Here is a 21,855-nt window from a genome sequence, read left to right as displayed (position 1 = left end):
ACTTCATTATAAATTGCCCATGTAGAGGAAATGCTGCCTCTTTATCTGAGAATTATCCGTCTTTTGTGAGCGGGCGATAAGCTCCAGTGGGCACAAATAGTAACAGCTGGAGACGGAGCTAAAGTGAGTTGTTTGCTCACTCAGGTTTTTTAGCGGCGGCGCGATAAGGTGCGTGGATATCCTGTGGTCTTTGCCCGGGCTAATGCTTACGGACCGCACACTGGCTCGCCTTTCGCTGGAGTTATTACGCCGCCTGTAATTTGAAACAATTACAAAAACACTGGCCCACTTGTTACAACACTCATTTTCCCCTCACATATACAAACCACAGATTCAATAGCTTTACATGTTTTTCAATCACACCCAGTGGAGCAGTGTTCAGTGTGAAAAAGTATAGCGTTTCATCCCAGCTCGCATGGTATGGGATAATCTTTCACATTTAGCCTGGGGTTTGTTTTGCTATTTCAGCAGAAACTTGTGCGAGCCATGTGAATTACCATAGGAGCAGATGATAAAAACACCAAATGATGTTGTATCAGATGTAAATGAATAAACTATTGGAATAATCAGGGCAAATAATTTGTTATCTGTGATATTAAATGGGCTTTTATTGGACAATGTGCATCACGGGGATCAGGTAAAACACACTTTAGATGGAGCGCAGTAGTGATGGTCGGCAGCACAAAAAAACATTCCTTTGCAAATGAAGACTATTATAATGTAAACAAATGAGCTGCCACAGTGCGATTATAAAATAATGCTATATATGAGTTTTAAAGATGTTTATAATGACATTTTTTCTTTTAACTCAGAGAACACAGTGAACACACATAATATCACATACCAACCACTGTTGTAAAAGCCTCATGAAAAAAAGCATCAAAGCAGCGACAAAAAAAAGAAGAGGAAAATTCAACACAAAAGCCACAAAAGAGCGACAAAAACGTGATTAAAAGTGGTGAAAAAGTAAAACAAAATATAGAGCCAGAATAACGAAAATGAAAAAAAAAAAGTGGTAAGAAGCAACAAAAACCTGTTGAAAAGCAACAACACAATTAAAAAGCGACATAATTAACTAACACGACAAAAAAGCGTAACAGAAAAAAGCCATGAAGAAAGCAACAAAAAATGACAAAAGCATGAAAATTTCTGTCTGGACTATTAGCAATATCGCAATATTTTACCAGTTTCAGCACAGTATGCTACATTCATTTAAAGCAAAAAATGTGTCAAAGAAGTACTTTACAAAATACAAAATCAGGACCAAAAATCTGGAAAATCGTAACAAAAATCAAACTTTTGCTACTTTTTTTAGTGCCTGTGCTTTTCTGTTCAAAGCAGTGTTGGCAAACATATAAATCTTAGACGGAAGACTCCAGTGATTTTGGGATGTGTTGTAGCTCCTTGCAAAATCAATATTGTGTATATTACAATTCTGATTTAGAGATGCAGCCCTACTAGTGCAACAAATTCATAGTTAGGAAATGCTGAAAAGAGACAGAGGACTGATTGGATATGAAATTAACTTCCCTGACACAAGAACTTTTTTTTTTTGCTCCTCAGGCCAAGTTGGACTCATCTTCTGCACATTTTTGGACATGGACACCTTTGGACGCGTGAGTACAGTTTCAAAACACTGCTGTTTGAACACAACGGGGTCAGACTGTGCGCCTCCTCTTTCTCTGCGAAGGTGCCGGTGCAAGGCTGACCATTGACATTTAGCATTCCTGTGCCCCGCCTCGGAGCCCTCTGTGGGAGGAGGGGTGGGTTGACCGGGGGGTGCAGAGGCCTGGCCCACAGTTCTCAAGGGTAAAAACAAAAAGGCTCTTGAAAATCCCAAAGAGTTCCCATGATCCGACGGAAGACCTTGATCCGACTTGTGTTAGATTTTCATTCCGCGGATTAGGAAGCACAAAACGGACATATTTCAGCCGTTTATTTGGTCTAACAGCCTGGATAGCCCAAGTGTAAACCCAGATGTTTTCATTGTCCGGAGCCACACCACGCATTGAAGATTTGCAAATCATTTTAGCATATCATTTTAGCTTTTTTTTGTTGTTGCCCTTTTCCATTATCATTCGAAGCATTCATTGACATTTCTGAGTGCTCGCATAAGCTTGTAGTGACATTTTATGGTAGAAAGTTTTCAAAGTCATCTTTCAAGGTTTTTTTTTTTTTTTTCTTCCAGTAACATACATAATCTGTTAGCATCAAAGGAGCACACATGCATAAATAATTGACTAATTCACTTAAAGGGGGCCAGCGTAGATTAATTAAGCCTGAATACTAATTATGTTTTCTGTCTACACCAACTGCTGCGGATGTTGTTTAATAAGAAACTGTTTGGTGGGTCACAATTAACATGCACATATAAGGCCTATGCAAATGAAGCAAGTGGGGTAAATATTTTAAGGATTTTGTGTTCTTTTGAAACTTCTGCCTAATGTGGTCAAAGATGCACTCTTTGTATGACATGTTAGGAAGAAGCAAGTGCAGAATAATCATGCCAAGCTACGTTAAATATCTAAGCTAATATTGATGCATTGATTGAGAGCACAAGCTTAACCCCATTGTTGGAGCATGATAAATGGGGACATCAATCCTAACATGTAACATTTCAAACAAGGATTTTCAGTATTTCATTGGAGTTTAAGTATCTGGGCACTCAGAAAGTATTCAGAATTCATTAATTACTATTTATGTTTTACTATGTTGGAACTTGGTGATAAAAACATATACATTTGGCATATACACTGATTTGCCAGCAATAATACATTAGAATTGACATTTAACCACTTACCCCCACTTTAACTTAGCACATTTTCTCCATTTCGACTTTACCCAAATCTTAAAGTTTCTCGACTGGAGAGCAATAGTGTAACACCTGCAAGAGTGTGTAAGACCTGCAAAACTGATAGTGACTTTTTTGTTGTGTTATAGCTGCGTTTTAATAAAAATTTTGAATTGTTTTTGTCATGTTTGCGTCTCTTTGTTGTCCCTTTTTTGTCATTTTTTGTGGCTTTTTTGTTGCGTTTTCGTCACTTTTTTTCCCCCTCTCTTTTGTGGCTTTTATTCGTTTATTTATTTGAACAGGGACAGTGTACAACATACATTAACCTCGAAAAGGAGAAATGAATTGTACCAGGTTGTAGCACTTTCAACTAATTTCCACCTGCAGTTCCTGGGCAGGCTTATGTTGCTTTTTCATCCCTCTTTAGTCGTTCTTTTGTCGCTTTTTAGTCACTTTTTTGTTGCATTTTCATCCTTGGTTTTTTTTACTCTTTCTTTCAAGAAGCTTTTACATTCGGTTAAAGCTGAACTGGAGGAAATGTTCTCGGTTCAGGCGGGGGTTAAGAGATTAAAAGCTTTGGGAAAATAAAGAGTAACTTAAATGTACTGCTGCCCGTTCCCTTCAATCATAGTTAAATATCCATAAAGCGTTTATTTCCGTTTCCTATTTCCACTGTAGCACCACTATTGTCCTTTACTGTTTCTTCTAGTGCCGTGTACTTAACAGCATCTCTCCTCCTCAGACAGGCTTCTTTCTAACATCCCTTAGTAAGCGGCGCATGCAGGGACAGAGGCAGACAGCTCCGAGCCCGGCCCGTTGTTTACAGCTGCGTGGGGAAGAAAACAGGCAGACGCAAATGAGTCCTGACGGTTTCATGAAGCACAATTGGTTGATGGCAGATCCAATGTGACTGGCCTGGACTGGGCGATGATCCGTACAGTATGCAAAATTCACTTTCTAGCTGGTCTGTGCCCACCAGCACCCAAGCAGCGAGCGAGCGAGGAGAGCGGTCTTCCCCAAGCCCTTCTAGCTATGCCTTTGAATGCAACGAGAACTGAACGAGCAGAGCCATTGTTGTGCTCAATTCCTTCTGACAACAATCGCATTTAAAACAAGAAAGGGAACGAAACAGAAAGTCACGGATTTTCTTTGTCGCCACTTCCAAATGATTTCGCCGTGGTGTTGACTGCACTGTAAGCGTTTTGCATGGAGTGGAGGGGAGTGAAAGGAGAGCATGGATATACAGTATGGAAACATCTCAAGGGCTTCCTTTAGATGTTGGGTGCATGGTTTTAACGGGATGCAAACTTCATGGCGAATCTACACATCCAAAGTTATACTGACTCACAATCTTACGGTCTAAAAATCTCAAAAGTATGAATGAAAGTTTGACAACACACATTCACATCGACTTAGATAAACGATTTCTTTGTAAAACTTTGATTCCTAACAGAAGCAAATTGAGTTACATTATATTGTTTATTGCAGCTTATGTGGTATTTCAGGATATGATTGTGCACTTTTAGAACAAAGGTTTACTGCCATTTTTATGCCTGGGAGTTGAAAGTATCTAGTATTGTTAGAATCAATAATATCGTTTATCGCGATACTTTCCTGCCTCAATATATCGAACTTCAAATTTCTTATCGTGAAAAGCCTATTGACAACACACATTTACATGAATCATAACATAGGGGTGTCACGATAATTACTATATCGACTTATTGATCAATAAATAACAGACTATATATTTTCGGGTTGATATTTATCGTATGTACAGTTATTAGCAATTCCCGCCTATTTTCTCTTTGTAAAACTTTGATTTCAAACGGAAGCAATATTATGATGCACTTTTAGAACAAAGGTTTACAGTCATTTTTATGCCTGAGAGTTGACAGTATCTAGTATTGTTAGTCGATAATATCGTTTATCGCGATACTTTCCTGTCTCAATATATCAAACTTCAAATTTGTTATCGTGACAGGCCTATCTTTGCGAAACAGCAATTGAAACCTCTCGTCGCAATCAATGAATCACACAAGCTGTAATGATTTTTGGTAACAAAATATCCAGTCTTAATGACTTGCTGCACAATATATCAATGATCGCAAACAATATCCATATTGCAGCAATGTATCACGAAATCACTGGGGCCTAAATTGCAAATCTAATCTTATTTGCGATAATAGAAGACATATATTCCAGCTCTCAGTTCCAGTTTTAGCTTGTTATCCAAGTTAGCAACATTTCACTCCCACCGCTCCGACGCTCACCCCTTGAACCGCGGGTTATCCGAGCCACCACCGCGATACATTTTATTTCCCCGGGATTGAACCGTTGTTTATTGTTTTGGAAACGCAACATCTGCACGTTCCAACCGGTTACGGCACATTAGACCACGGCCCCAGTATTACAAGGAACATGCTGTCAGTGTCAGTGGAGTCTAGGGGAGGGAGAGACGAGGAGCAGGCATTTTTTTCTTTTTTCCGTAGCTCAGAGACACGCGGGCAACGCTGGATTAGATGTTTAGTGACAATGACCTACAGCGTTAGGCCATGGGGAGAACGCAACTGCACTGCTTCTATGTGCTTTCCCCTGTGCGTCTGTGCTGAGTGGGAGCACAACGAGTCAACTTGACGCACTAATGCAAGTATATAATTACATATATCGACATTTGCGGGATATGGATATGATTTAGACTGGAGAGTTCACATTCCAGTCTTGACAAATCTGCAATGGCATATTGTGTGGTTAAATGATTCCACAGAATTCGGGAAAACATATTGTCTGCAAATCATATCGTTTGTTATGATATTGCGCTGCTTAAATAATTGCCGTTATTGCGATTTGTTAAGTGCAACCAAAGTGCAATTATATCTTTTGGATTGTGATTAATTGTGCAGCCTACGCCAATAAATATGTTTGCTAATAACAAAACCATCCAATACTGTAGCTGATGATTTGGTAGAGACAAGTTCATTACCATGTATTTGTCAAGACACACATTGATGTTTCCAATTACTCAAATTTAAGCAGCAAATGCCATAAACAAATTACCGTTAGCCCTGGGCACAAAGTAATCACGCTAAAATCTAATAGTTGTTGCGCAGCCGTCTTTCCGTTTGGTCGTTACGCGAAATATCTTGAAATAAATAAAATAATAAATGTGAGGCAGGCAGGCGACTGGGAGACCACTGCTGCCGATCTCATTCTCCATGTGAAATCTCGGAAAAAAGTGATTGGTACCCAGTCGCAAAGAAAATGGTTTTTAAATAAGTTACAATTAGATAAGCATTAATCTCAGTGGTATAAATGAATGTCTTGCTGTAGGGCTTGTTGAATGTAAAAACAGATCTACAAAAACTCATCTCGCCAGATTGGTCTGAAAGTAGTCCCCTCCATTTTAATTGCTCTGTCATTTAGAGTTGAAATAATCCCCCGCTTATTGTGCTCCCCTGATTTAGCCTTTGAAATTAAATATCGTATACAAATACATGCTGTTCACGACCATGAGCGCCGTTCATCACCGGAATCTGCATAAAATGATACTTTAAGAGTTCCATTCGCTTTGAGCAACACAAGCTTTTTTGCATTGTGCGTCCTTATGTAAACATATCCATAACCAAAAACGACTAGTTTGGCTTTTTACCTCGGCGTCCGCATTGTTGTGTGTGTCCGCAGAAATCAGAGAAATGTGGGACTGCAGACATAATCCGCTGTAGCCCTGATTTCAAAGAGCACATACGGATCTCATACATGTCCTTTTGTCTGCCAGGCCATGCCATTCTGGACCACCTCCATATTAACAGACCTGGCCTGCTATTGTTTAGGATCTTTCCTCTCCTGTGGTTTATGCTCATGTGTGCCTGGATTTATTCTCAGCTGCACACTATCGCCAGTGTAAAAATGAAGAGTGTTTTTGCCCATTCACGTTTGAAAACAACAAGGAGGAAATATTTTAATGTGACCTTCATTACACATTCATGTCAACTTTTCCTTATCTATTTATGATTAAATTCTTTTCCACTCCTGTTGTTCAATTAGTGCTTGACCCCTTTAGCGGCGATGTAAATTAAATGACATTTCAGTGTCGTCCCATATTTAAAATACTGCGTTAGTTGCGGATCATAAATGATGATCTTCATTCTGCAGCTAATTTATTCATTTAACAATTTCCCTCCAGAAGTTACAGCAGAAGGCTCTGCAGCAACCTAAGCAGAAGAAATCCAAGTCGGCTGAATTTCTGATGGGTGAGTCCTGCTTGATGAGTTATTGCTCATAATTTGTGTAAGGATTAATTAACTAATTACAGACAAATGGCTTTGGGCTAAATTTTGCTCTTGCTTGTCAGGGCGCAATTTGTAATTATTTTAATCATTTCTTCTTCTCTTTTTTCTCCTCCTCCTGCAAGATTCTGATTTAATTTTAACCTAATTGTGTTTTAGTGTCATTTGAGGAGGATGCACTGAGCATTTTGGTCCAGACAAATCACCAATAGACACATTTGGTGCCGTTAAACATGCTTTTGTGCACTAATGAATGACTTTGACCTCCCTCTTGTCTATTCCCTATGTGGCACGTTTGCATTTTTATTACGCATGTGTTTTATTATTTTGCTCAGGCAGTGAGGATGGAGCCACGGTGGTGGGCATTGAAAACCCGGCTTTCGATGGAGGTGGCAGCAGCACCGAGCCCCGTGCTCCTCCTGCTCATCTGGGGAGAGAAATGCGAGGTGACAGGCCAGATAGCACCCTTGCAGCTCGCCCAAAAAAACTGGAGCTGCAAGCCCCTGCCAAAGAGAGAGGTGAAGCTTCATTTTTCATTAGCTTCAAATTTGTTGACAGTAGATGTGTTCCTGATCTAACCTTTTCTCTCACTCACCGCTGTCTGTTGTGTTTCGAGGGGCTTCTTGGTCCCTGCATTCCTATCTAGCGTGTCCTAACAAGCAACCCTCGTATAACTTCTCTCCACGCTGCAGAGGAGCTGCTGTGGTGGGTGTTCTATCTCTATCTAGAAGTATCCTCCGCACAATCAGCCTTGACTCCCACTCTGGGCTACATGCCTTGTGGTGGGCTGGAGTCATAGGAGAGAGCATTTACATACGCTACTACGCTGCCGAGCCGATCCGCTGTCTGTGTGGTGTACTCACAACGCCCCCGAAACACGGCTTTAGGCCAATCAGGCATACGAATATGGCCCCTTATAATTCAGTATGTCAGGGAGAACTCTTGAGGAATGGGATGGTAAATTAGGATGCGTTCAAGGTTGCGAGCGTGCCAGTTTTTCTCAAGGATGAGTCACATGTTGGGTTTCTGATTTAATGTGCTGCATTTTGCTGTGGCTGTGTGCACGGCTTGTAATTATCATTCATTATTGTCATCTCTGTGCACAAGAGGTAGGCTAACACGTCACAGTGCTAATTGTGAATGCAAATTATTTAGCATTATTTCTCATTTTGGTAAATTCAATAAACTAGAATAAGAATTGAATTTTTTTTTTTTTTTTACAGTGATAATTATATTACAAAAACTGAATTGAAAGTAAATGGGTAATTTGTTTGAATAAATAGTCCGTAGCATTTAGTCAAAATTAAACATATGAATTTGAAGTTATAACATTGACACAAATATTTCAAACCACACCGTAACATTTCACCCAACAAATAGAATAAAATACAAGCATTTAGTTGATTACTTTTAATTATATAATTGTATTGAAAATGTACACAGCATATGTGTGTTTGTGAGCATCTCACCTCTCCTCAGACCAATGAAAGCATTTAAGAATATGTATAAGTCAAACATAATAGAGAAGTATAGAACACTTGAATGAAGACCATTAGAAGAGAAGTCGATCGAGGATACATAGCATAATTTATGTTTGTTGAAGTTTAAGTTTTGTGCTTTAGTGTTACCATCGTTGGTATTAAAGAAAGTGTATAATGTATCATCTTTGGACACAGAGTCACAGTTGTAAAAGGGGTTTGGCAAAATAAGTCTTGGCTTCAGCCTAAACCCCGTCGGTCAGGCATCATTTAGATTAAATTCTTAATGTATGTGTTTTCTTATTGTAAAATGTCTAAGATCTTAACTAACTAACTAACTAACTAACTAACTAACTAACCTTAGGGTAACTTTTCTGGAAACGGGACGTCTCCAGCTCATGTCCATGGAGATGCTGAGGCAGCCAAACATGAGATTTATGTAAGCTAGGTCCTCATCCAAATCCATTCTGTGATTACCCACTGTAAAAATGGCATTTTCTGTGTCTTGCTTGTCATTAGGAGCACATTTTGTATTGTTGGCATCAGTGTGTCCCTAATACCAAATGTTTTGATAAATCATATACACATGCAAATCTAAACTATAATTTGTTGCTTGGTGCATTGTGCATGTAAAATCAAAGAGCAGATTTTTTCACGAGGTGCACTTATTACAGGACAGTTACTACACTAAACAAGTGTGTCACATTTTAAACTCTAAACTAATGTTCATAAAAAAACACAACCGTCATTCTGCGCTTCTAAAAAAAAGTCAATGAGCTGATTATGGTTGTAGCCTCATGGTCTTATGCAAACATTTTATGCATTTGAATGATGACACCCCCAGCCGTTTCTAAAGCCAATCACTGTGTAGAACATATAATGTGATTTAATGCGCTGTTGGCCTCACAACCTGGAAATACAAGTGAAGCAATTTGGACTTGAGTGAATATTCAAGTCGGAATGATTTGAGGTTAGGAAAGCGGGATGGTGTACCCTTAATAGGAACAACCCTGGAGCCATCAGATTCCCATAAACTCTGTGGAGTAGACTTGATACCTATAGGTCAGTGATTGCTAATAAGAAGTCATTGGGAAATGGGCTGGTGGTGTTTTCTCTTTTTAAAGATCTACAGCCCAAACGGTCTGGTCCTCTAGTCTAGGCCACTGACCCCAGAGTATTTAGAAGGTATTGTCTTTGAAAGTCCAGGTACTTTTGGGCTTGTAGACTTTCTCATTAGTTCCTTTTGAACACTGCAAACATATGGCAGTCGTATTTAAGAGATTGCCTGCCGTGACCTTTTGCTGCATGCTAATTAGGCCCCAGAGCACCTCGGGCCGTGGAGAGGTGCAGCCAGAGAGCCAGCAGTCTAGTCTCTTACTTCGTCTCATCTTGGCTCTGCCTTATCTGGTAGCAGCCGTTGCCCCTGCCCTTCAACAGTGTGGGTTTCAAAATTAACATTTCGCTTCATGTGCTTCTAATAACCACTGACCTGAACCTGTACAACTCCCCTTTCCCCCCCCCACAACCTCTCTCTCCGTCTCTCCCTGTCTCTTTCTCTCACTTTCACAGGAAATGAACACTCTCAAAATGACTTTGACCCGTCGTCAGCAGAGCAGACAGACCCAAGGCAGTGCATGACGACTGGGGTCAACGCTGAAGATGAGCTAGAATTAAGTATGCCATTCACTGTCATAATAGTTCTCCCTGGTTCATTAAAGTGAGGTGAGGGGATCACAAGCAGCAGCTCCATTTGTGACAGGAGTGTCTATGTAAATACACCTAGTGATGGTATCACAGATTGGCTAGCCAACCAGCTGTCATTGATGAAGGTCACCTATGATTGGTCAGTTTTCATTTCTACATGGCTTTTCCAGTCCTCTGTCAAATGACATGCAGAGCCACATCAATAGTTTGCAGCCCCCTGCTAAAGTAGGCCTATTAAAAGCAAGCTCTTGGGAGCAAAGTAATATGCATGTTATAATGAAACATGGCTATTAATGGAGAAGCCATTTCACCTGTATCTTTTGGATATCACTGCCGTGTAATATCAGAGGATTGGCAAAACCAAATCTCATCACATGATGACAAGCTGGGTAACAGGCATGTTAATGCTGCTATTTCATTACCCCATGCACACACCATTTCACCCCAGAACCACAGCAAACATCTCTGCTAGTATGTGATTTAGATTGACTTGTGATAAGAACAAAGTAATTTTAAAGCATGTAAGTGCTTGTAATTTTCAAAAGGTATTTTCTTTGTGGTTTGGATTTGTAGCAATGCTGAATGCAGATGAAAAGAGGCTCTATCACCGAATGGCAGCGTTACTGGATGATGAGAATACCTTTGTAGACATCCCTGGTAAGTATCCTTGTCATGTGGCGGGCTGCAATCTTCATGGTTTAAATTGCAGACATATTTTATTGATGCTTTATTTAAATATACTAATTTGAAATAAAATATTGTAATTGATTGAAAGCTGATCATGCACTTATGCACAGCAGTACCTACAGTCTGTCCGTGCTTTCTAAGTAACGGTTGTTTCACAGTTGCCAGCCATGCTCAGCTTCTTTTTGTGTGTAGCTGCTCAAGCAATGTTTTTCTGCATTTTAAGCCCAGCATTGTTTTGGAAGACAGTGGTGTTGACACGATGCACAACTCTCTTGTAATTCCTGTACTAAAGTGGAGGTTTCGCGGCCTGTTTCTGCACATTGAGCACACAGTGAGCCTGCTCATATTATTTGCCATTGTCTTGGGTTTAGCTGTACCTCTCAGATTAACAGGGCCATCCATTGTTTGGGAATGTTCATGAAATCCCTCAGAAAACTAAAGAGGATCTTGGATTAACAGTTTTTCCGTGCAATAGGATGAGACACAGGGAAGGAAGCTATGACGAAGGAGAGCTTGTACTTGTACACTACTCTCCAACAGCAGAGGCTGCCAGTAAGCACAAGCTTAGACAATCACCTATGCTGTTGAATGGATGCCTCCCACAGGTAATTACTGTAGAAGTGGCCCAATGTATCAGTAACTATCGTAGACAAGATCTTAAGCTTTGGTTTCCCATCTTTACATTTGGTGACAAAACTGTCCTGAATGACACAGTATTAATAACATTGAGAGTGGCCATATTTAATGTGGTGGATTCAGACTTTCTAAGAGCTTTAATGCGTGGCTTAAGATTCTATTCATCTAGACTCTAAGAATGGCTCCGGCATGGGACAGGAGCTTCTCAGAGAAAAGCATTAGGCAGCGGTGGCAATGTTTGTAGGACTGCACACGTTGAATGCACAGACGCTTAGTGTGTAATACCTTATGCTTTCGACCAACGAGGCGGTGCAGAGAAACTGAAAGACTCTGGCAGCAGGTCGACTTCTAGAAATTGTTGTTTTCAATGAATTCTTTGATTCAATTGCTGAACAACATAAGTATGTTTAGGGACACGCTTATGTTCTGACGTTAAAATAAAACTTGCAAAAGTTGTTGCTATATAATTTGTATTATTCTTTTCTTTAAGATTTACTAAAACAACAGCAGACAAAATGTTTTGTATTCCAGATTCCTGAAAAAGGCAAGCTCATATTTAGCCCATATTTACCTTAACTGAGTTTGCTTTGACAAAAATGTTCAGGCTGGAATTTAAGTATGCGCAAGATATTGCCAAATATTAGATGGCACAATATTGATATGAAGCCAAAATACATCACAAAATCACTAAGGTCTTTCTTCACGAGATTCTAAGATTGACACATTTTATGCTAGCGCTACGATATTACAATAAATATAAAGCAACAATAGGGAATGGTGTGCTAACTGGTGGTGTTTTAATCATGATTTATCAGCATTTAAACAAGTTCATTAAGATTTTTCTGTAGTTATCGAACATGTCCCGTCCCACGAGACTTTCTTGCCATATTTTGCATCCACACAAATAGTCAATTCTCTTGCCTTTTTTTTTAAATACGTGAAATGATAATAAAAAATGCTGATATTGGCTCAGGTTATCTGCACATCCTCCATGTGTGAGTGTGTGTGTGTGGCTGCTCAGTGAAGCTTGTCTCGGCAGGTACGGTGCTCTCCTCCAGGGATGAGGAGGTGTTGGAGGTGAAGGCGGGTGATCCGGTGCTTCAGCGGCGACTGCTGCTCCATGCCGGCGCGGACGCCTCGGGCTGCAGGCCCTCCCAGGTCCACAGCACTGCCAAAACCGCGGCTAAGGCTGCTGATGGGCTGCGAGACAAGACCGGGCTACAAGCAGGGAGGCTGGTAATGGGCAAGGAGAGCTCAGTGAAAGGTAATCATGTTCTATCTCACAGCACATTTTGTTTTATATGTGTTAGATTTAACTGAAACAAAAGGCAGTGACTTGTTATGCACTAGATTGTTTCATGATTGTATATTTTGCATAGGATTTTGAAGAGTGTCACTCTGTCTGTCTGTACCAGTGCGGACAGCGGAGGACGTGATACCCCACTACGCGCAGCAGCTGAGGGAGCGCGTGCGTCCTGACATGATCACGCTTGGCAGCCTTTCACTGCAGCAGGTCAGAGCCACAAAGAGGAATATGTGTGTCACCCTCCCATATTCAGCGCATCAGCCGCGTCCATTATGCTACCGGCTAATGGACGGAGTGTGTGCACGGCCGTGTGGACATCTATCTATGTTTATCTGCTCACATTTTCCTCCCCTCTCTTTTCTGCACTCCCGAAGTCGCTCCCTGCGCCAGGCTTTTCAAAACGTACAGTACGAGTGATGCATTCTGAGTGGTTAGATAACTTGTTTATTTCCCGCTAAAAGAAATGAATGAATGAGGATTTTCCAAACTGTAATCTGTATGACATCCCTTACACAATCATTTATTTTCAGAGACGCTTGAACTTTGCGTTGCATTATTATGTATATTTGTTAGCAGATTTTATTTCATTCTTTTCCAATCTTGCAGTCTTTTCAGGAAAAATTAGAGCGTGACTATGACTTCCCAGTTGTGGAGCATAGGGATTTTGTGTTGCAGATCTTCTTACCAAACAAATGTTCAGGACAGAAAGGAAACATGGATTGTCATTGTGCACACACATCTAGATAAAACATTAACATAGAGAGAATGCGCAACTTTATCCACTGTATTTTTAGGCCTAATCTCTCTTGTAAAGCGAGGAGGCGTGTCTTCGTGCACAAATAGAAAGTAATTGAAAGAATTGGAAGCCACAGCAACAGTTGACTCACTCGAGATAATCAGTCTGCTGTATCAAGATTTGTGTTATGCATTCTCCTATAATATGTATGTGTTATCCATACTGTCTCCACACCCACCTCCCATTGAAAGCACATTATCCACCAGAGATTTCACATCTATTTTAAAATAATAGCCTTTTTCTTCTTTCCTCTATTCGGTGGCACAAAGCCCCGACTGGGTGAGACGCTGTCACTTAGCAGTGTCAATGCGTTTGAATGGGGAGCGTGAATCTGCTGACTGAATGTAAAAAAAAAAGAAAAAAAAGGCGGCGGAAATAGTCATCAAACAGTTCATGTCTTTAGGGTCTGGCGCGCGCATTGATTGCCTGCAGATTGCATTACAGTTGCTCCTTGTGCTTAATTCTGCCATTATGGTTATACTGTCTCATCCAGAGACTTTGTGCACATGTTTTTACGCATGTTTGTGTAGAAAGGGCCACAACAGGAAAGCGACTGGGAAAGAAGGAAGAGGAGACTGGTCGACTTTTTCACGGGGAAAAATCAGGTGAAGACTCTCGCGATGTGCACTGGTTTCATTATTTTTAAATGGAGATTTTCATTTTCTGTGGACTTTGTGGTGTTGAGGTTAATAAAGAAAGGACAATAATGGTAACATTAGAGATATTTAATATGTATTACTTTCTTACATACATAGAGTAAGAAAGTAATACATATTAAATAAACTATTTTATTGTAAGCAAGTCCGTTCAGGTTCCTGTGAACAAAACATAAAAGAATTGACAATGCTGCTCAAATAAAAGGCATTTCTGATTCTTGTCAACATTGTATATCAAAATATCAAATATTATCTACAACGTAGGGCAACATGGCCTAAAATCTATATCACGATATAAAAACAAAATATCACAATAAGTACATATTTGACCATATAATTGAGCCCTATGTTTATTGGGAAGATTCATTCAGTATTTTTTTAACAGCATACTAATTTCCTCTTTCATTTCATTTTAAGCACCTGTCCCCGTGTTCTACAGTCAGTGATTATGCTGCTCTGATGGAGCTGAGCATAACATAAATTATATCGTGTCCACAACGATAAAAAATTACAGCGGTATCAAAAAATGATATCGCGATAACGATATGCTATACGATATGGCCCACCCCTTCTACAACGGTCTGTATATTTTAATGTATGTTCAAATTCAGGCCTCACAAAGTCACTCACTTTCTCATCCAATTAGAACCACATCTAATAACAAAGGCATTTGACTTTTGTATTAAGATTACTGCAATATTGCGATCATTCATATCAAACTTATTGTCCAGTGTACATGTCACACTTTCATGTTTATACATTATGTTCAAAGCATTTCAAAGCGTAAACTGCCCATTAGGTCTCAGTGTTAATGATGATTAACATATGAACTGGTTGTGCTTCTACATTTCCCTCCTCAAAGGCGCCTCAGTCACAAAGCGACAGTGACGCCGCCATGAGACCGGTGCCCAGGCTCAACACTCTCTTCCAGGGGTAAGTCGCTCCACATTTCTCCCTCATATGTACAATTGATGTCACACCGCTCTAATCATTAATTGTGCGAAAACCATTTGTATCCCCGCGCTGTCGTTCGGACGTGGAGGCATGCGATTCATATGTCCTCTGCATGGCTTCGCTCGTCAGGCCCGAGCGCGATGCATTGTGGGTAGCATGGCTCCGGGGCAGCGAAAAATCTGTCCGTGTCACAGGCTCCGAGGCGCATCAATTCTTGGTCCATCCACTTTAGTCAGAGATCACACATCACGTCTCGCGCTGAGAGGCCTGCGGGCGACGAGCTTAGCATGTTTAAGGTTTTTAGTAATTACACTCCATTCTCCTGGCCGGCCGTGATATAATCCAAACTGTGTGTATCCGCGTCTCGTTGTTTTCTGGGTGGGTGGTAGTCGGACACCAGCCCCTGTCAGATGAATGTGGCTCTCTGAGTTTAGCGAGATGACCTCCTCTCGACAGCCTTGAACTCTGTAAATTCCTTCTGATATCAATGGTGGGTGGCTATTAGACATGGGAGACTTTCTACGCATCACCTAGGGCTACATCTGCCTGAAATTGAATGAGAAATGATTTCACTTTCTCTCTCTCTCTCCCTCTCCCTCTCTCTTTACGCCTATAAAAGAAGAAGAAAAAAAATAAAGCGGAGCGACGTGGCGCTGACTTGTGGTTTTGGTAACAAATGTGTAATTCATTTGTTTCCACTGTTCCTGATTTAATGGGGGTCGAGTAATTGCATTAGGAAGCGCATTGTGCCTTGTTGTGAACTGATGAAAGCTTGTGTAATACTTTTGATAGGCGAACCAAATAAGGAAAGAGAGAAGAAAAGAAGGGGGAAAAAAACGACCTACTGTCTGCCTTTGATGCAAGCGTTCGTTTTGTGAATTATCCTACAGTCACGGGCCGGCCAGGGTCCCCGCGATATTGCCTTATTTTGAAGAATTAAGAGAGGTGGCGAGAAGACAGGGCGAAGAAACCACTTATTGCATTACACTGATAAGATTGAAAGGCTGGGGATAGGACAGAGGGGGGGGGGGGGGGGGGGGGGGGGTGACGGCGCACGTCTGTGACCCAAAGTGATTAGATCAGACTCATGTTGGCCACAGTGGAACAAAAAATGCAGGCGGCTACAACATCATCATCCGCCCCTGAATCCCTGAATCCAAATGATGTTATTTCTGTACTTGAACATATAAACATGAATCCGGCAGCCATTGTGAATCGTGTTGTTGTTCTCCGCTGTGTATCAGGACGACAGAACGGCCGTCACTCAGAGCGCTGGGGGAAGGCCAGGAGGAAGCCGCGGCCAAATATGGTCAGACGACTGAGCGCCCGGCGTCCGCCTCGCCGTCAGCGCGGTCCTCCTCGTGGCAGGTGAGATCCGTTAGCAGCTCTAACTGGACACAGAGAGGCGCGGGAAGCAGCAGATAGCGAACAGGAAGTGATGTCACGGAGTTGCCGGAGGGGAAATCGAGGATGTTGATTTAGGATTTTTTTTTTTTTTTGAGAAGAAAGGAAGATACTGTATGTTGTCAAGGGTGATGTAATTTTGTGTAATTGTGTAAATTGGGTATTATGTTGATAATTTTCAATGTAATATAGTCATTTTATTATACCATTGGATGTGCTGCGGAAAAAGGCTTTTATGTGAGACGTATTATTTGTGCAAGATATGAAGAGTTTCTTTGTTGACACTGTATGTGCTTTTAGGAATTTAAGTAGGAGGGGAGAGGAGGTGAGAGAGAAAGAGGATAGGCAGAAGAAGAGAAAAGTGGGAGAATGTTTCGGCGTCGCATCAGCAGCTGTGGGAGGAGAGAGCGCTGTTGTGTGCATCTGGGGATGAGGCTGCCATGCCACCATGCTGGCTTAAAGATGTAATGAATCTTCAGTCGGGGGCTTTCCTTCCAGGGTGACAACTGGCTTTGAGGAAGGTTGTAAATGCAGGGGAGATTGTGGTATAATTCCTCAGACTGGCGTTTGTGCCCCCCAGTCACCATTCGATTATCTCCCAAATTGCTGTGTTTCACTGAGATAAAGATTTTTTATGGCTTGCTGACTTGAAACAACCGGCACAGGCAGAATAGGGGGCAAAAGAGGGAGAGAAGAAGAGAGACAGGGAGAGAGCGAGAGAGACGGCATTGGCCAAACCTGCCACGCATAGTAATTTCCTTTGGTGACTGACAAAATCTTTGTTTTTATGACATTTCTCTAAAATGACTGCGGCGAGATGAATCTAAAATATAAAATGTCACATTTGGCATGCAAAACTATGAAAATATATTTCTGTGCAAAATTCATAGAGGCATTTAATTTAGAACGTGTTTAATAACTAAGGCAGCCTGCATCAGTAATCCTGCCCGGAGGTCCCGAAAAGATTGTCATATTTATTCTCTGCTTTCTTCACCCCCTTCTCCATTTCTAAGCCAAAAATTTTTAAGGGTAAACGTTCATTGTTAATTAAGATTTACTAATTAAAATGAAAATAATTAACGAGGAAAGCTTAATCTCTGAATATTAGCCCATACTTAGAAAGAAAGGAAGTTTTTGTATGTGGCATTTCCTGTCTCTATTAAGGGTGCATTTGTGCGATCCGTCAACGTGTGAAAGCCCTGAAAAGATGCTGCAGCGAGAGGGGACGGCCGCTTGCCAGAAACACCACGGAGGCTCCTCTTTGATCTCATCTGTAGGAGTGCTGTAATGTTATGGCACTTTAGGCACAACTCAGGCTCGGGGCAAACAAGCCACCTCTTGATATGGAAAACTGGCTCTGTTCACCTTCTGCCTTTCCCCTCTCTCTCTCCGGCTTCACTGTGTCTTTACGATGCGTGTGCGAGCGTGTGGGCTACATCACAACAATAGCTCATAACACAGAGGTACTGTAAATTGGACACTGGTGTAATGTTCCTATTTTATGGCTTTTTAAAAATAATTTGTCTGCCTCTTTGGATTCCAGATTCTGAAGGTCTTAAAATGACAACAACAAATAAGCTGCTTACATATAACACTGTATTTTAACCATTTCTGCTGCTTCAGGACCTTTTTAAAAAAAAAACTCTTAACCCCCACCAAAACCAAGCACATTTCTTAAAGCTTCTTGAAAAAATCATCAAAATAGCGACATAATCAAGACAAAAAAGCCGCATAGGAAGAACAAAAATGTGGGGAAAAAAGCCACAAAAACGAGACGAAAATGAGGACATGCAACTAAAGAGTGAAAAAAAAAGTGACAAATCCGCAAAAAGTTCCAATCAAGACGTTTTTAGATTTGGGTAAAGCCGAACTGAAGAAAATGGACTTGGTTAAGGCGGGGGGTAAGGGGTTAATATAAAGCACATAATCTTAAATTATCTTTTATATCTCTACTGATACAAATGTGTTCTGAAATGTGACTCTTATACTGGTTTAGCAGTTCATATTTCAGTCTTCTCTCACATGTAAAAGAAAAGAAAGAAAGAAAGAAAGATGGAAAGAAGGAATGAAAGAAAGAAAAAAAGAAAGATGGAAAGAAAGAACAATAGAAGGAATGTAAGAAAGAAAGAAAGATGGAAAGAAGGAATGAAAGAAAGAAAGAAGGAAAGAAAGAAGGAATGAAGGAAAGAAAGAAACAAAGAAGGAAGGTAAGAATGAACATCAATCAGTCACTTATTTGGATTATACTTTTGCTATTGGATGGGTTGTATACTAAGTAACGTTCATAAACATTTTACTGATGCGTTTGACTTTGACGATGCGCACTTAGTGACTGGCAGATAATGGACGGCCGCCTGAGTGCTCGTGCTCCTGGTCCCGGCCGTCTACTGTAAAACAATGGGAGAGCGCGGAGGCTGTGGGCTGCTGTGGCATTGATTGGAATTGAGGGCCTTAATTGCCCAACACTCAAATTTGGCCCTAGGGAGTTGGAGAACACAGTGTAAGTTCAAGTACATAAAACAAATGGGCATTTAGAGATGGGACGTGGATAATAAGAGAAAATAAATTCCTTCACTTAGAATAGAATTAAAACAGGCCTGAACAAATGGCGGGCGGCGGGATTGGATAATAAAGAATTTGCCTCTTGGTGACAATAGACGTACAGCCACAGTTCAGCGGCAGAAAAAAGTAATATTTCCATGGTTTTGGGGGACAGGCAACAACCAAAATGAAGTTTTATAAACATACTATAAACCAGAGCCAGAGACCAAGTAGTTCCTGTTAATCCAGATTGACTTTTCATTCATGGTTGTTCGAGAGTTGCCACGGGGGACAAAAGGCTGCAAATGCATTTATATTGTTTAGTGATTATTTTCCATTAAAAAAAAAGTAAAACTGTCTTGCCGGCTTATCCCATTACTCATCTTAAGCCCTAAAAGGAGGCACATGTCACTAGAACAAACAGGCAAACAAACAAGTGGGTTGTTGTAGCCCCAAGGATGGTGGAAGTTGATCTTCAAACTGTCAATTAAATGAAAAATACCATTATGTACAGCATGTGTAGTCGGTCAAATGGGTGAGACTGACAAAGCAGACTGATGTTTGATCTTAAAATATCCTGACTTTTTACTTATTTATAATAGATTATTGTCAACCTCATGTGGAATACAGGGAACGGATGCGTTGTCTGTTTAATTAAGTTGTTACAAAGTTCTACAAAGCACACACGGCTCACAAATATTTGTCAGGTACAATGCATGTGTATTTTTGTGTGTAGAAGGAGAAACAGGTTCATGACTTGCAAAAAGTTCATGAAAGACACACAGTGACATGTTTGTTTTGGAAGTGCGGTTGTTAAACTGTTTGCTTTTCACACCTTCGTAATATTTATGGGAACAAAAGCACGCAAATTGCTGTGTACATAATGTTAATGTTATTTTTTTATTTATTGTTTTTTTTGGTCGGGACAGTGCAAGTTTATGAACAAGCCACACCAGATTGTAGCCTTGGACTACTTTCCAGCCGTTGTCCTCGATATACACTCTCAAACACACTCACATCCTGGCCTATTGTACATGTTTTTAGGGATAGGGGAAACCGGAGTACCCGAAGAAAAAACTCTGGATACTTTACGACTGCATTACTCTATAAAACTTTCCTTTCTGTTTTACCTTGAGGGCGGGCGAGCGCAAGTTTGTTGATTTTCTGTGTCAATCTCCAAAAGTACGAGTAGAAGTGGCAGTAACGGTATCAGGTATTAGTTCACTATACTAAACAATAGTGCTGTTGTGTTTGCAGGACAGCCCCGCTCCCCAGCCCGTGGAGGTGTGTGTGCGCTGCTTAAGAGCCACCAGAGACAAGGTTCCCAGAGGCCTGTACTCAGTCCGGGTGGGTCTCTACAGCCGACTGGGGGGTCCGATTCTGGGCGGGCCCGGGACAGAGCAGCAGCAGCACGAGGGGTACGTGTCCACAGAGCCTGTACAACACCGAGGACAGTACTACGACATAGACCTGCAGATCAACCAAAGTCTAACAATGGTGAGGACAAACGTCATGACTTTAAAGCAGTACTAAGTAACTTGTTTACCTCAATAAAGCCTTTTCGTAGTCCCTCTGGGGGAAATACAAGGTCTTTCATTTCCCCCTGGTGTCTCTAGCCAGAAAACCACTTATGCAACTTTGCCTGCACCGGGTCGGAGGCGCAATACACACTAATAGAATTACGAAGAAGAAGCTAACAGGCTAACAGGCAAGCTAACTGTGGGCTAGCACCACTTAAACAGTATTTACAGCCAAGTTTGAGTGAAAAAAAATTATCTTCATTGTGAACTTGGATGTACAATACCCCTCTCTCCCTTCGTCTTTGGATAAACTTGGATGATGTCAATAGATCCAGCCTGCTGCTACATAATTAGATGCTGATGAAGCCTTTTGTGGTTCTCAATGCTAAATCAAACCAGTACAGATGACAGAATGTAAGCAGATGAATGAATTAACATAATACACAACATTTTTTTCAATAACAACAACCAACACCGAAGACATTTGCCTCTCAAAGCACCATCTTAAATTTCTATGAGTTAAAAATATGATAGAATAAGATCATCTAAGAAAATCTAAAAAAGGATTAAAATAGGTATAACAAGGGGTTCAATCAGGTTTAAACTAGTCAAAAGTCCACAAAAGTCCAGGCACTATACCTTGAGAACCACTGCTCTATGAAAATGTATGTGTTGCCCGTTTTGGTTTGCGTAGACAAATTACAATAAGCCCCCTGGACAGTTAAATGTATCTGCTTGTTTGAGTTTGAAAGCTTTGGGAATTTTCTGTCAATTCTTAAAACAGACAAGCGGTAAACACGCCATGATAATATTAGAAAAACCCTGAACAGCCGAGGCTCAGTATTTGTTTATTTCTCTCTTAATATTTCCAAAAGTCTGCCCCACTTTCATCATGTGCAGAGAAGACAGAGTAGATGGGAGATTGAAGAGGTTATGAGAAGTGATATTGCTGTAAAAGGTGGCATATAAAAACACCGCCACACATCGCCTCTAGGTCTCACTCCGTGGATCTCCGCATGAATAAAACAACAACTTTTCCCACACATGACATTTAATCCATGCATGTAAATCAAAGCAGGGATCAATAATTCATTTA

The 21,855-nt window shown here is 40.8% G+C and overlaps 1 protein-coding gene across 1 annotated transcript in view; it reads left to right on the top strand.

Annotated features, from left to right (window-relative positions):
* Positions 1-12,573: 12,573 nt before the first annotated feature.
* The window catches only part of ofcc1 (orofacial cleft 1 candidate 1), a gene marked incomplete at its 5' end in the record, with an annotated part of 67,262 nt that continues 57,980 nt past the window's right edge, over positions 12,574-21,855 (top strand). The window contains 7 exons of the mRNA XM_079576257.1: positions 12,574-12,577; positions 12,622-12,846; positions 12,998-13,095; positions 14,215-14,289; positions 15,203-15,273; positions 16,539-16,662; positions 20,497-20,736. Coding sequence (XP_079432383.1) covers positions 12,574-12,577; positions 12,622-12,846; positions 12,998-13,095; positions 14,215-14,289; positions 15,203-15,273; positions 16,539-16,662; positions 20,497-20,736 — 837 coding nt within the window. The remainder of the gene's footprint in view (positions 12,578-12,621; positions 12,847-12,997; positions 13,096-14,214; positions 14,290-15,202; positions 15,274-16,538; positions 16,663-20,496; positions 20,737-21,855) is intronic.

The sequence above is a fragment of the Gobius niger genome, assembly GCF_951799975.1.
Source record: "Gobius niger genome assembly, chromosome: 18".
Classification (NCBI taxonomy): Eukaryota; Metazoa; Chordata; class Actinopteri; order Gobiiformes; family Gobiidae; genus Gobius; species Gobius niger.
Note: the sequence above shows the minus strand (reverse complement) of the source record. Positions and strands in the feature narration are given on the sequence as shown.